Source organism: Diorhabda sublineata, chromosome 3 (assembly GCF_026230105.1).
Source record: "Diorhabda sublineata isolate icDioSubl1.1 chromosome 3, icDioSubl1.1, whole genome shotgun sequence".
Taxonomy (NCBI): Eukaryota; Metazoa; Arthropoda; class Insecta; order Coleoptera; family Chrysomelidae; genus Diorhabda; species Diorhabda sublineata.
The window spans coordinates 12722824-12739082 of NC_079476.1; the positions used below are offsets into that span (position 1 = coordinate 12722824).

A 16259-nucleotide genomic window follows, 5' to 3' on the forward strand; every position below is an offset into this window, starting at 1 on the left:
ACTATTTAGAGATTTTATTGACAATCTGACAAGTATGAAATTCATCACAAATTGAAAACTTGAAAATGAATCAATTTTCCTGTAAACACTATTTCTTGAAGCGAATCAAGAAATGCAATTATGTACATGAGTACTAAGAAGAAATCCAGAAACTTTTATTTGCTTAATTACTATTATTTTAAGAATGTAAGAGATAAGAAAAAAATCATTTGAATAAGATATCAGTATAATGCATTATCATATCACAAACTTATATTTATTTCACCTATTTCTACAGTTCAATTAGATAATAATCTTAAATAATGTAGCAGATCATTGAAATGTACATCCACCGTTGTGAATCTTGTCAGATAATTGAAAAATTTATTACAGAAGGTATTTTCTGAAACTCATTGTTTTTTGACATAATTAAGTCGAAAAGAGCTGATGACGTTAATTCAAAACTTAATGAAAATATTCCTATTGCTGTAAACAATAGGATATATACCAATATGATTATCAGCTTAAGGGAGCTCTGTATAAAATAAATAGTAATCACTACCATTCATTATGTACTATGCCAGCTGTTGAAAGGTTCAAAAGTCTGCTCTGTACTTGGATACAGGATAACAATTATAATTGCTGGAGTGAAGAAATGGGCCTTTTTTAATTTCAAAAAGATAGATAAACTCACAACGTATTTTCTATCAGAAAACGATTTTCCAAGTTATACATGAATACTGAAAAGCAGCTAGAAGTAATAGTGAATAAAGATCACATGGAAAAGTAGTGATGTAATCTGACTATGCAGTAAAAAGGGCATATTTAAAAAACATCTGGGGATTATTGGTGATGATGGATTGAACTTACACAATAATATGTGTTTACTAAAGAGGTCTCTGTTTCTAGTAACTGTGGTCGTTACTAGTAAATATTTTCTCACCCTTTGCATAAATATAAGAATTCTATTGAAGCTACAAAACGTTTTGAAATAATTCTAGAAATATAAACCAGAAAATTTTACAACGAATTTTTTAACAAAGAAATGGTTGATTGCAGGAGAAACTTACAAATATTCTAATTGCTTGCTCTGCAACTAGTAGAATACCAATAATATGGTGGAAATAGAAGCCAAAATAGTTTATTTAGAACAAGATTTTCTATTGACTTGGAACTAAATGAATTTGAAACAGTTGAATAACAGATAACTATTCACATGATGCACCAACTTATTTGGAACATAATATTGCTGAATATATATTACTCTAAGCTCTTGATATTGCTGTTTCCATTATATTAAGCCAATAATTTACCAAATTTATCCCAAATTCAAAATGTCTCCGTGTAAAATCTTATAGGTGTTAAAAATGTCATACAAGCCTGTCTTATTGCCATGGTAGGTTAATATGAAAACTTTTCTTATAAAAATATTTTCCCTTGAAACATGCATTATACAGCAATTATTTTTTCATAAAAATGTTTTCTAAATACATATAGTACATAAATAATATTAACCTTATATATTTTTCCATGCTTCACTAAATTATCATTTACCATTCTCTATAATGTCCAGGTATATGTAGGAAAATTATGTAATAATTCTCAAAGTTCATACAATGCATTAAAATACCATCCATAATTCATAATGTTTACATTGCTTGTTACATAGCGAAGGTGGCTTGACGAAAGAGCTTTTTAATGAAAAAGTCATCTTGCTGTAAAAACAAATGTTTCATTACATATTTAATTTAGTGAGCTGCTAATTTTTTTTAATCCAAAAATGATCTTTCTTATGTGAATATGCATTTGTCTCTGCATTCACCTCATAATTTATTTAAAATCCAAGCCATTCTTTTACGCTTTGAAACAGGATGTATTCGGAAGGAGACAAATCAAGTGAATATGGTGAATGAAAAATAAATCGTAACGCAGTTTGACTAATTTTTTTGCAACAGTGGCCGAAAGGGCGTATGTGATGGAACTAAACTCTATTTACACAAGCGATCATTTTTTTAAGTTCGGTATTAAACCGTATCAGTAAATTATCTTGATATTTGCATTTATCGTTTTCCATTTTCTAAATAATCAACACATTTGGAATCCCACAATCCAGTAACTATAATTTTGTAAAACGGTTTTGAGTTCCTTGGGAGCACGTTCTTCGGATGAAATTAATTGTTGACTTTATTTTTATTTCTGACCTATAATGAGGAGTTTCATTTTCTTAACGTATCGACGGAAAAATTCACTTGGAAACGTTTCATAATATACAAACGTTTGAATTTTTTTACGAGAGTGAGTTTGTGATAGCAACGCCCACCTTGCAGATAGCTGTTTTATATGTAACATTTCTTGCGACATTTAACTTCGTTCGTTATAGTACAAGAGATCGAATTGTTTTAATCATTTTTAGGATAATATTTATCTAATTTTCCCTGTTTATGCAATTGTTGTTATACGTAAAAAATAGCTAATAAATACTTGAAATCATTTTTTCTCTATATTTACTTAACAATGAAAACATTTTTTTTTATATGAAAAATTATGTCATTGAAAATAACTTTTACTTCTAGATATGTTGAGACAAAGTCATATTTTTTCCTAAGTTGAGAAAATATTATATATAAATTATACCTATGAAGAATATAATAGTTAAGCTTTTGCCAGCTTTCTCATATACAAGATTGAACTGAACTGGATAAAATTTTAAAGATGGTCAAGTTAATCAGTTCGATGAAAAATAATATTAATGTGAAATAAACGTTTTAATAATTCAAATAAATTTATCATGGTTTCACTTACTGTTCTAAGAAAAAATAATTAAGTTGAAAAATTCAGAATACTCATAAAGAAAAATTTGATGTGATTTAAATATTTTTGTATTTAAAAACTCACAGGAGCTCGATATTTTTCACATATTTTGTGTAATACTTCCAAAAATTTTAATTCAGTTGAAAACTTCGATTCCACAAAATTCGTCCACATATTTATATAAGAATATATTATATATTTTATCTGTGTATGCGTTTTGTTATACCTGTATAGTATATGTTGTTAATACATAATTGTGTTAGGTATGCACATGTGCAGTTCGCAATTGTTTGGAGTGTAAAGAAAGAAGTCGACCGCACCACACTATTGCACCTAATTCACATAATTCTAGCCATAAAGCTGCACATCTTCAATCTTTCATAAGAGGTGTTCAAAATTCGCCAAAGGTAAGTGTAGGATAAACATGATCAGTTCCTACAGTTAAATAAACCAGCTTCTTTGTGATCAAGAGAGAAAAACAAAATGGATTCGTTGGTAGAATAATTATTTCTATTCTCTAATGTAATATATTTTCAATTTCTGAACTATCAATCGTGATATTTGTTGTTTCATTATTTTATAATAGATTTGTCAAATATTCAATGTTCCGTTGACCAAATTCAAACCTCAAAATAATGTATTTGATTCATTAGGAATGTAATAGCTCTATTTATTAAATATTTGAACGTTTAAACAAATACATTATCAGGTAGATCAGTTGTAGCATCAATAAACATTCCAATCGAACCTCTTATTCTTTGGTTTGATTTTTTAAAGTAAAATTTAAAATTTACTTTTATCTAAGATTCATTAGCAAAGTTATTAATACATTAGATTATAACATCGATGGCTTTATGTATTTACTTATTGGAATTTCTTTATTTGTCCTCGCCTCATTTTCGCTTAAATGTTGCTTGATCTATCCTTAATTCATAGTTTAAAGTTTTTTGAAAACTAGTAGATTTGACACTTTTTGTTTGAACCGCAATTTTATTATTAGAAGTTTCAAGAAACAAAAATTTAATAATACTGATCAGTTGCATGCCCAACTATTATTTTCCAGACAACTTGCTATTTTTTGTTTTACTGATAAGCTGTTCTAAGCTGGTTTATATACTTAACTAACTCCATTGACATGATCATAAATCAATTGATTTATTTTCAGAGTGTTACTGATAATTTATCAAACAGTTCAAGTCCTGTGAAAGACCCGGAAAAACTCTTACAAGATATGGATGTCAATCGGCTGCGAGCTGTAATTTATAGAGATGTGGTATGCACTTGCTTAAAAACTTAACATTTTAACCTAAACAGTGAACGGCTAAATTATAGAATAAAAAGGATTATTTGTGAAACAAGAATCTTCAATAAACAGTTCGATTTTTGTTTCAAATATCATGTTCTCATTAACCTTTAGTAGTAGTAATTACATTACTAAAGATGGTGTGCTGACTTAATCATTAATTTCTTTAAATGAAATGTATCATGCGTCCTCTTTTGTAATAGATTTCTATTCTTTTAGTGTTATTAAATTTATAAGGGAATTAATTTCTACAGACTGGCGAAATATTTTATTTAAATTCAACAATTCCACGATTTTAATTAATCTGTTTTTAAACAAAATAATATGTGAATAATATCCATGTTAAATCAAATATTGAAGATGCCTTCCATTGGCTTATTGTTCTTCCAGTTGATGATATCTGGAGTAACTATAATATTTTCGTGGTGTATTTACTTATACCATATAATCAGACGACCTTATGACCACTATCTATAGCCCCATCTACTGTTCCACTTACTTGGATTGCAGTATTTTCAGAACTGCAAAATGCGAGGTGATTCCATTTTGCTGAAATTACATATTTACTTAAGTGAATTTGGATCATTGAAATGTTTGCAAGGACAGGCTTAAGTGTATTTATTAAAAAAAGTTATATCACTGAGCCAATGAATCTGTCATTAGTTATCTCTGCCCATATCTTCTGAAGGACTGCGTGTGTCAATCGATAATACGATTTGGACTCTTTTTACTTCTGACGATTAACTTTACCATGTTGATAAAATATGGCTGCATCGGAAAAGAATTTTATTCATGAACAACATCGAAATAAATAGGGTAATAAATACTAAACTACACTGTCTTTTCATTTCTAATCAACATGGAACGATATTTTTTAAAAGCAGACTTTTATGTCATTTATTCCTTTTGCTTAGTCTTGGTGTGAGTCATTACTTTGGAGATTTATGTCTCAAAATGAAAAAAATTTCTCGTTCTGTACAAAAAAAGTAAAAAAAAAAATAAAAATCCTGAAATATTCATTTTATTTCTTAATTTTGGCCTTACTTATATATAAATTTTAAAATTCGGAAACAAAAACATTGTGTATCTTGAATATTTTGTAAATTTTTTCATTATAATCCGTTATTCCAGTCATTTCACCAATGTGAAATGACTGGAAATGTGAAAAAGATTTTATTTTGCTGCTGTTGTGACTTGCTATGTATAATATGGTTTTGTTCTTTATTTTAGATGCATTTTTGTGTAAGTAGACATAAAATTTGAATATTGAAGAGAAAAACCAATTATTTTTTACTTAGCATTGTCTATACGATGATAACATATATTTAGTGAATGCCAGGATTAGTAGATATATATATATATATATATATATATATATATATATATATATATATATATATATATATATATATATAGAATAAAATGGAATAATGAAAAAATGTTTCTAGGTGAAAAACTCATCCTTTATTCGATATCATGATATCTTCCTTGATTTCAAAAGATTTCTGAAAGCTTCTCTAATTAATCCAGTCTGATTTATAAATTAAATTTTTATAGTACACTTTTATTTATATCATTGTTCAAGGTAACGATCAAAGTTGACCAACTCTATATGTACAGACTATGTTAGAAAAAGGTTGTTTGATTGTCAACTATAACACAAGTTTTTGGTATCGATTTTATATTAATTTAAGTATAATTTAATTTGTATAAGTTTAATGGATAAAGTTTGATAATTAATCATAATTTTATTAATAGGAGGAAACCAAACAAGCTCAATTTTTATCGTTAGCTATCGTCTACTTTATATCTGTACTCATGGTGTCGAAATATAGAGATATTTTGGAACCACCCGTCTCGGTGAAAGTACCCAGTCCGGTTCCCGTGATAAGAAATAATGGTACTTCATCCCAACCTTCCGGTAGTCCACAAGGTACATTTATTAGTTCTAATAAACTATTAATAAATTTCAATAAACTTGACAGGTATATTTTTTACATTTATAAATACACATTTGTGAATTATTCATGTAATCTATATATTATTGTGTTATACAGTATTGACAAATATTTTGCAGAATGTAATAATTTCAATTTGAATTCTGTATCTAATTGATTTCCAACATACCACTGTAAATATCCGTAGAAGGTCCAGGTAAATAAAAACAAACACTGCTCCTCAGTATTCCCACTCACTCTTTCGAGAATGGTCGAATTATGTGATTTAGGATTTGTCTCGAATTTGCTTCCATTAATTTTAAAGTTAGTTTACCATTAGCTAACATATTGTAATTCTAAAAAAATTATAGAAAAGAAGTGAAAATACAAATATTAAAACGGTATTTTAAAGGTCACTCATATCAAAAAATAACTATACAATCTATAATCTACAATCTACAAACTACTCGTATATAACATAGAGTATTAACTATACGATCGACTATTATTTAGATTATTCAAAAATATTAAAAATATTGGTTGGATCCAAAATATTCGGAAATGTAGAAAAATAATGAAAACGAAAAATTGAAGTTTGTACTGATGTTGAAACCAGTTATTGTTGAAGCCAACAAATTAAATCTTGCAATTAAAAATTTCCTAATTGGAAATTTCGATTCCAGTCATGTTTAATATAAATTTTTTGTTAAGATAATTGATACATTTAATCTTATATGAATATACTTTATTTATTATCAAAACTTTTTTTTAATATGAAGTTTTATATTTTTTATTTATAATTACAATATAAAATCATAGTTTTATTTAAAAAGGTTTTTTATTTTTATATTTTTTTCCCAAAACCAATAGCAGAAAAAATGAAATGAACACAATAATTAATAATTTTTTTAATAAATTAAGTGGAAAACAATAGTGATGTAATATGTAATACGATTTATAATAAATCGAAGAATTGAGGTGTATTTCTTGGTATGGTGTCACACGTTATTTGAATACGATTCTTCAAATCGTTGTTATCAACTATGGGTGTCGTATACACTAATGATTTAAAATAACCCCATGAACAGAAATCACAAGAATTCAACTCTGGAGATCGAGGAGGCCATTGTTGGCACTCTCCCAATTCAACGTTTGGGATGTGTTGCATCATTGCAAACGCAGTCCGATTGAGTGTACTGGAGCACCATCGTGCATGAACCACATGTTTTGTCTAATATTGAGTGCTATGTCTAGTTCATAGGTATAATTTTCAAGAAAACTGGTTTAAAATATTCCATTTAATGGCTGTATAATCTCATGGAGATTCTCGTCTGTCCATCCATGAAAATTAATAATAATGATAGATATTGCCTCGTCAATAAATGATGCATTATTTAAAAATTAAGGATTTTGTCGTATACAAAATCTAACTGATTGAGGAAAATCTCTAGGTAAAAGAGCTTGAATCCGTTGGATGTGATAACGATATAACTGCTACTGTTTTCAAACTCGCCACACAGATGAATGGCTGATATTTAGGGTGTTAGCAATGTTTTCAGTGCTTGTTTCCGTGTGTACGAAACAACCAGTGTTGGTTGAATCTCTTTTTAACATTCCAATTTTGGAAAAGCGATTACGATGAGGCGTCATTCGTTGCGAAAATTTTTGAGCATAAAGACTTGTTGAGAATTACCACTTGCCACAAACTAAATGCATGTCGGCCATGTTAGCGTTTGTATACTTGTTACAATACGCAGATAACGTAAAACTCAGAACCTACAAACTTACAAGTAAACTTGTGTTTGGCATCAGCCTACCACCAAAATTCGAATAAACATTAAGTAAACAAAGTAAATGAATTGTCGAAGTAACAATATCCTACTATTCTAAAATTTGATAACTAAAATCAAGGCTGAGGTAGTTATTTCTAGTATTTATTATGAATCGTATTACATTTTACATATAAGATATAATGTTATTTCATAAAACTTCATATTGAAAAAAAGTTCTGATATGAAATAAAGTGAGGGTTGCCAATTTCACTCACCAATTTTAGAAAAAAAAATGAAAACTCAATTTTAGTCACCACTTGTGGGTGAAAGGGAAAAACCCATCTTAATTTCATATGAGCAATCACCTCCTGAATTTAGAAACACCTGTATGTTACAGAAGTCATAAGTCATACATATACGTAGCTATATTGATATATTGGAATTTTCCATCTAATTTTGAGTAACTATTTCTTATAACGTAAAAAATTTACCTATACAAGTAGATTTAAGAAGCAAATTCCACCACACAATTTTGGCAGTGTATAAAATAAAATACTTATATGATTAAAATTAGGTATTTTTATTATCAATTTTGAGGAATTGGGTTCGATGAATACCTAATTAACATGAAGGTTATTACAATGAAACACTTTGAAAATATAGTTATAATTTCCCAAAATATGCAAAGTTTCATTTGTGTTCTATTTTTTATCGCACAATTTAAAAGAAAGCACATTTCCCTAAAATTCCTATATATAAGTTACCGTTCATTTGCGTAAATCAGTTAGTTAGCAGATTTACTATCTAATCTACAGACTAACGAAAATTCATAAGGTAAAGTTCATAAAACAGTTTTGTATCTGAATAAAACATCTTAATTAGATGTAGGTAATTGATACAATTTCTGTTACGTATAAATAAAGAAATAAAAAATCAATCAATTAAAATGTTACTTCATTGATAAAATGTAAAAAACCTAATCAATTACACAAAAATCAATGGAACCAGTCTAAAGCTCATAGGTAATAAAATTGGAAAATTCCACGTAATAGAATTACTTATTAGTGCATTCTAAAGATTGATGACATTTCGAATTACACAAAAAATTATTTTTACGCACATTAGTTTCACATTTAGATAATCATCTTTTGCTATCAATTTTTCTTGAAAAACGCTAAATTGAGATCTTGCATATAATTGCTTTAAAATTTCAATTTACTGTCCAGTTTGCGGAGCCCGTCATCAGATCTTTCAATTACGGCTAAAATTAAAGGAGGATCAGTTTTTGATTTGTCAACTTTGGTATTTTTATTCTGATTGTAGTTCTCTCTTCCGCTATAGGATGATTAGCGTTACAAATGGATATCATTTTCTTGGCTTGTTTTTCTGAACCTTCCTTGGCCTTTTTACGTTGTTTTTTGATTCATATTGTTTTCACAAATTTTGCATAAAATCATTTTGCCGTAACCTTTTTCTTTAGATTTAGATCACCACAAATTACATTCGATGCAGGTATGAGCCCCTGATGACTCTTTAGAGCAAACAATACACAGGACTGAATCGATAACTAGTTGAATATGTATTGGAGTATCGAAGCTAATAAAATTAATACCCTCGTCAGCTAGTTCTTGATTCTTTGAAGATAATTGATGTGAGATAACCGGATCTTGAACCACAGTAACATTACTATTGCCTTTAGTGAGTTTCTTTGTTAGGGTTTCGGTGGTTTCATCCTGTACTAAGTGGAAAGGTGTATTTTTGGACACATCCATTTCTGCAATGTTTAATTTTTCAAGATCCTCTTCTCTATGTAGCGAGTGAAATTTTACCTGTGGTATAATAGATGAAGCCAATCCAACATTTGTAAGACGACCAAACATGGCTTCCTATGGACTTCTTTTAATACTGCAACGACAAGTATGATTCTTCATAAATTGTACGAATCTCCGCAATTTAACGATGTACTATTCGTTACCATGCAAATATAATCTTTTTTAAATTAAATTCCACACCACACTTTATCCGATGGTATCACAAAATCTGCAGATTACCTAATTAGTGTGCACAGCAACATATTCTGCATTCTAACGGTTAAGTTGGAATTTCTGGAACCGTTGGCGATATTCATACTGAATGCACTGTTTACACGAACGCTCACAATTTTAACGGTAAATTATATATTGTGAACGTATGTGTCTGATTATCTTCTGTTATTATTTCTGTCGTTTCAACTAGACGCAAACCAGTAAATAGAATTTCAAATTACCAAATAAAACTGGATGTAAGATGTGAAATAAAATATATTTTAATGATTATTAACTGACTGAAGCAGATTGCAGATGTCAAAATGTGATCCAGGATACTCTTTATTTTCAACGTTAAGTGGTCAGCTTATCCGTTTATTGGATTCAAAAATAGTCTGGTTAACATGAAAACATACTAAGCAATCATCCAATTTATTCAACTCTAAACCCAACCAAGACTTAGGAGGTTAATATATATACTCCATTTTAGGAATTAAAGTTGTAATATTCATAACAATAAGTTATATAAGAATTATTTAGCTATAATATACTAGATTTATATTATTATATATATTATATAAATATATATATATATATATATATATATATATATATATATATATATATATATATATCATATCTATTGATTTATTTAATGTACTATATACACTAGTTACATCTATATATTTCCATTATTTTCCTATTGTGGGTAGTTATACTAATTTAACATTATCTTCATTGTGAAGATGATATAATTAATATTTTTTTTTTCAATTCACGACATGCAGAGGGGAGTGCAAGACCTCTTTTTCCCCAGTGGTCCCATCATGTATATCCCCAATTCCTCCCAGGCGCCCATCCGAATGCAGTGGCCCACAATAATTATGTGCGACACAGACATTCATATGCTAAACACCATTATAACCTTAATAATAACCATCATTCTCACCACCACAACCACAAAAATGACCACCGATTCTACCGCAACTCTGTTGCAAGCCGCGCAGGTAATTCCTGTAAGAGAAAGTTACATGTATTGTTGTTTTTCCAAGTATACCTGCACGTCCTCTAATACCCTGCAATGTTTAGTTTTGTTTCTTCATTATTTTACAATATTTATATTAAATTCGAACATGAAATCATTATAAAATTTTTTGAGTCAGCTTTCAGGTCAGTATCTTTTTTTTTACAAAAAAATAATAAAAGCCTTTTCAATTATTTTGACGAATAACTTAGTGATACAGCACACCATTCTCTACATTCTTTGTCGTTCTATATGCATTTAATAAATAATTTTCACCATCGACTTGCTAAATTAGAAGCATTCGATTGGTTTTCTATAAAAATCTAACTAAATAGTTTTTTGTTTAATCCCACAATTTCTCAGAAAGCATTCTTTTCCCTCCTACCTAGGTGATATTAATATGTTACAAGAGGTCCACGATTTCTTAACGACCTCTTAGCTTACGAAAACGAAAATAGACCTACAATATGGCCCAGGAACCAATGGACTCTATTTTGCAGACGGAAACATACGCTATCCTTACATGTACAGCTCGTTGCGCACAACGTAACTACCACAATGCGAAGATCTCATCAGATAACAAAGTAGCCCCCTCAAGCTCTTGATTATTATCAAATAGAGTAAAAGTTTGTATGGGACTACATCGAATCTTTAATCTTAATGAAAGTAAACTATAATGTGGGTACCTGGCCACGCCGGAGTATTCGACATTGAACAAGCCGATCGTCTGACGAAAAAATGTGACGAGCAATTCCTTTCACAGGACTACAACTTTCTCAAGTCATGGTCGTAAAAGAGTGGGAGAACGAGCAGAAATCAGAAATATGGAATAAAACCCCAAGTATGAAACAATTTTCTTTCTCATTCCACCCACCAACTGATCTCAAAAGGCCCTTTCATTAAACAAAAGCGAGCTAAGGAAAGTTACTGGTTTGCTCACACACCAACAACAATATTATGGAGAAGGGATAATAAGATGAGACTTGCTGTAAAAAACAAGATAAAAGAAGAATTGCAGAGAAATGTGAAGTAAGAAATTATATATGCTTGTATTTCAAGGTGAGCAAAATGGTAAAATTTTGACCAAATAATTTAGAAAAAAATATTCTTAGGAAACGGTAATGGATGGAGTACATCAACATCACTGTTAACACAGGTGACAGTGAATTATGTCTAACTTATTACGGGCAATCTTAGATCTTTAAGCTACAAATCCAAACCATATGAGTATTGAAGCTGTTCATTGAAGGAACAGTAGTTTATGGCGGTCTATAATTACCACTAATTACCACTATTGCATTTAGTAGCTGTATTCATTGAGAAGACTTATAGAATTGTTACATTTTTCGACTTTAATTTTCAAAGTTCATAAATCGAAATAAGTATCTAGACAAAATTTAGTGAAAATATTGTTTTATATACATTTTATGTTTTTAAAAGATAGAATATTCATCATCTTTAAATAAACTAAAAAATTTTCTTTCCATTTTCCTTTCCTCAATTTTAACAGCAATTATTTCCTCAAATCGTCAGTTTGATTTTTATATGTTAGAGACAAACTGATAATTTTATTTGGATTGGGTAATCAATTTATATAATAAATATGTTATGTCCAAGGATATTTTTATTTTATATTAATTAAAAAATGCTAGGAATGTGTAATTAAACATTTTTTACACTTACTTCTATATAGTATCTCTATTAAATTTAATTAAATATTTGCTGAATGCAAGAATCTTTAAATTTTCTGATGCTATTTGCTTCATTTTATCAGTTTGAATGAATTGTGTACAAATGAATCTCACACTAATGGTTATCTAAATAATAGAAAAAATAAGACAAATTTATAAGTCTCAATAGATCTGGCTCAAAAAATTAATGCTTATCCTTATACCTAGATACCTTGTGTAAAAAATTGGTTGTTGTTCCATCAATGATTCTATTCTTCACAATATTAGTTGCCGACTATTACTAATAGTTGAGTTTTATGAAAGTCTTCAATGTAAACTTTACATCTTACTTAAAGAAATTATCAATAATTCGTGAAGAAATGAAACTTGAACTGATTAAATATTTTCTATTGTATTGCACGTTGCTTCATAAAATTTGTCTGTAGAGATGTGTCCACTACTCACAATTCTTGAATTTATTTATGTAAATATTACAAAAACCTTTCATTTAATAAAAAAATGGGTGAGTTTATTTTTCACATTAATCATGTTTTATGCTTTAAGTTTGCTGTTAACCATCACTATTAAAATAAGACCAAGTTGTCAGTGTAATTGATTTTTCAACTTATTCTTATATGGATGACCCCAAGAAGCATGGAAACTGTAGCAGTATCGAAAATGCCACCTATTTACTATTTACTTATTTTAATTTTGTTAATAAATTACAGTATTTTTAAAACTAATTCTGTAGTGGTTTGCTTACCTTTAATTTAATTAACTAGATTAGGTTAATTCAAATATGTCAATATATTTTGTAAACTGCTTTGAAAAGAGCCCTCAGAATCGAAGTCTGTTACCTATATTGTTAAATATTATGAGGTTCACTCGACTGCAATTTATATTTGTTCATTAAAAGTAAGTTATGGACATAATTAAGTAAGCAAATTAGTGGACACTTCTCTTTTTCTTTATCTCTCTGTATGTCCTATATCAATTTATTTGTTTTAAAAAACTCCCAAATATGAAATCCCTGCTTGATATGTGTTTTTTATTTCAGAACTTCCAGTATTCCTGGTGTAATATCTTAGATTGTAACATGTGATTAAATTCAAGAAACTGAGTGTTTTCATTCCAATCATTTTGATTAAAAAAGTATATTTATATACTATGAATAAAAATCTTAGGTTTGAAACTGACTAGTTTATCTACTACTGATAACAAATTGAAAGTCAGTAAAAAAATTAGAAGTCAGCGTGATTAATAATATAAAAATTAGTAGAATTTGAAATAGTAAAACTTCTAATGAACAAGGTATTCGGTTAATATATTGAAAACACTGTGGCTTCTTGGAAGTTTTTAGTATGTATCGGTAGATTCCAGTATGTTCAACATATTTTATCAAATTTTAGTGGAATCATAATTGCATTCATTTTTCTCAATTCTTAGGTTACCAATGATTTTCCCAAAATGTACGAACTTCAGTAATAATTTCAGTTATTTACAATTTTATTTTTTTCAGTGTAGCTTAAAACCGAATAATATTTTCACTAGAAATCCTTTACATTATAATATGAATTTAATTTGTTCAAGTAGCAAACAATAATTTGCATTTATTTCAATTTTATAAGAAAAATAATTTGGAACCTCCTAGCCGTTCTGCTTTGAATTCAAAGCTTGAAATAAAGCCTAAAATGGAGGATTGTTACTTGTTAAAATTGATATACTATTTATTCCGTTATCTTAATTCCTTCATTAAAGTACGCTAGTTGTTGTAAAATTTGAATTTCTTATTAGCTTATTTTTCTCCACAATTCTATTTATCTAAAGCATGGAATGTTATAAAAACTGTATCTCATATTCATTAATATTTTTTTCTCAGCATCTAGATCAATTCAAATTCAAGAAGACAATGATTTTGATATCATTACGGCATACGTTGAAGATAATAATTCATTACATACAGAGAACGAATTAAACTCGGGACCGGCATCAATTAAGGTAAGCTTATCATATTGTAATAAGCAATGATTAACAATTCTATGCACTCTGGTTTTTGTGAACATATAAAATGGATCATAAGTATTTGATTTGCTAATGAATTTTTATCTTTACTCCATATAAAGCTGCTGATTTTAATATGAGACATTATCGATATGAATTCATTTCTCATATATGTGTATTCGTGTATTTATACACGGCAGCTACTTATCAAGTATTTTTTTTTATATAATTCCTATTGTCACTTCGAAATTTTGTTTCCAATTTAATAAATGGTAAACAAAGATCTGACTTCCTCTTCATTGAGTAAACATCCACTTTCCTAACTATACGCAACGAATATTGATATACGTATCCCATGAAGAACGTTGTGCCGATTGACCCTTATGACGATATCGATATCTTTAATAGTATGTAACAGCAAGAAGAAAGTTATAGCCTGTAGACCAATTTTGATCTTTTTGGATCTCCTCAGAACGTTGTAATAGTCTTCCGTTCGAAAACTGCGCACATATTTGGTTTGTGTATACGCACCAAAAGATACTTTGGAGTTATCCCCATTTCCCGCGAAACATCAACTATTTATTTCTATAGACAATAAAAGTACTAAAGGCTTTTTTTCTATATTTGTATTACTAATGTAAATATAATGTAAATATTAATCTACAATTTTTCAAATATATAAAATAATAGTGTATTCATATCTTACATTCATATCATATCATAATTATGATATTGTTCACATATGTTATTGATTTGCAGTGACACTTCAAAGTGGTCCATTTTCTATGATTGTGGAGGTGTGAATAATTTTTGCATTTTGAAAACCTCAGAGCTGGTCACTTATGTAATACTGTAAATCTGAAAAAAATGTAACGACAATAAAGCTGTTCTCTAGGTAAACCTCAGATAAAGCTCCGATTTTAATGAAAATGAAAATGAAAATATGTGTATGTTTTGAATGTAATAGTAAAATTAACATTCTCATTAAATTATGCCCAAAAAAAGAATTTTATATTTTTGTTTGAGTTTTCCTATTATAGTTCAAAAATATTTAGGTATTACATTTGGTTTTCCAACAATGATGAATTCTGACAACGCTCCACCAAAGATTGGTCAAAACTGCAATAAAGACATTTCAAAGTTTTAAAATCCAGCAAAAAATTAATGAGAAAACTTTCAACAAGCGGCATAGCAGAAGACAACCTAGACACAAGTTAATATAATCGAAATATCTAGTTGAGCAGTTAACGAGGAGAAAGATTAAAAAATGATTGCAAAAAACTCATCACTTTTCATAAGCTAAAAGAGATAAAAATGTCGCGAATAAAACAAGATTTCCACCAAAAACTTGTTTACGATAAAAATGATGGAAAAATTGTATTTGAAATTCATTGATGATCAAATTAACACAATTCTTTGTTTACCAATGTCTCCACAAAACATGTTCCTGCGACTTCCGAAGAAGAAAAAACTACAGTTTATTTCAGAAAGATATAAAGTAATAAATCCTCATTAGGTATGCAAAGGGGCCACACAATGACCCAACGAATATTTAAGCAACTTTCATAGTTTGGCATTGATTTCATTGTAAATTTCTTTCTTTTTATCAAGTGCAGGTAGTACCACCCGGGTTGGGGTCAATATATGGGTTTAGCCTATTGTTATCCATTCACAAACACTGAAAATAGTGTGCCAAAGGCATGCCGGTAGGATACTCGTAAAAAGGAAAGCCGAATCT

General features: G+C 28.8%; 1 protein-coding gene across 1 annotated transcript in view; it reads left to right on the forward strand.

Moving 5' to 3' along the window:
* The window catches only part of LOC130440979 (neurobeachin), a 747233-nt gene that overhangs the window by 483095 nt on the left and 247879 nt on the right, over nt 1-16259 (forward strand). Inside the window, exons 22-26 of the mRNA XM_056774400.1 lie at nt 3054-3197; nt 3956-4063; nt 5852-6026; nt 10615-10833; nt 14400-14518. Coding sequence (XP_056630378.1) covers nt 3054-3197; nt 3956-4063; nt 5852-6026; nt 10615-10833; nt 14400-14518 — 765 coding nt within the window. The remainder of the gene's footprint in view (nt 1-3053; nt 3198-3955; nt 4064-5851; nt 6027-10614; nt 10834-14399; nt 14519-16259) is intronic.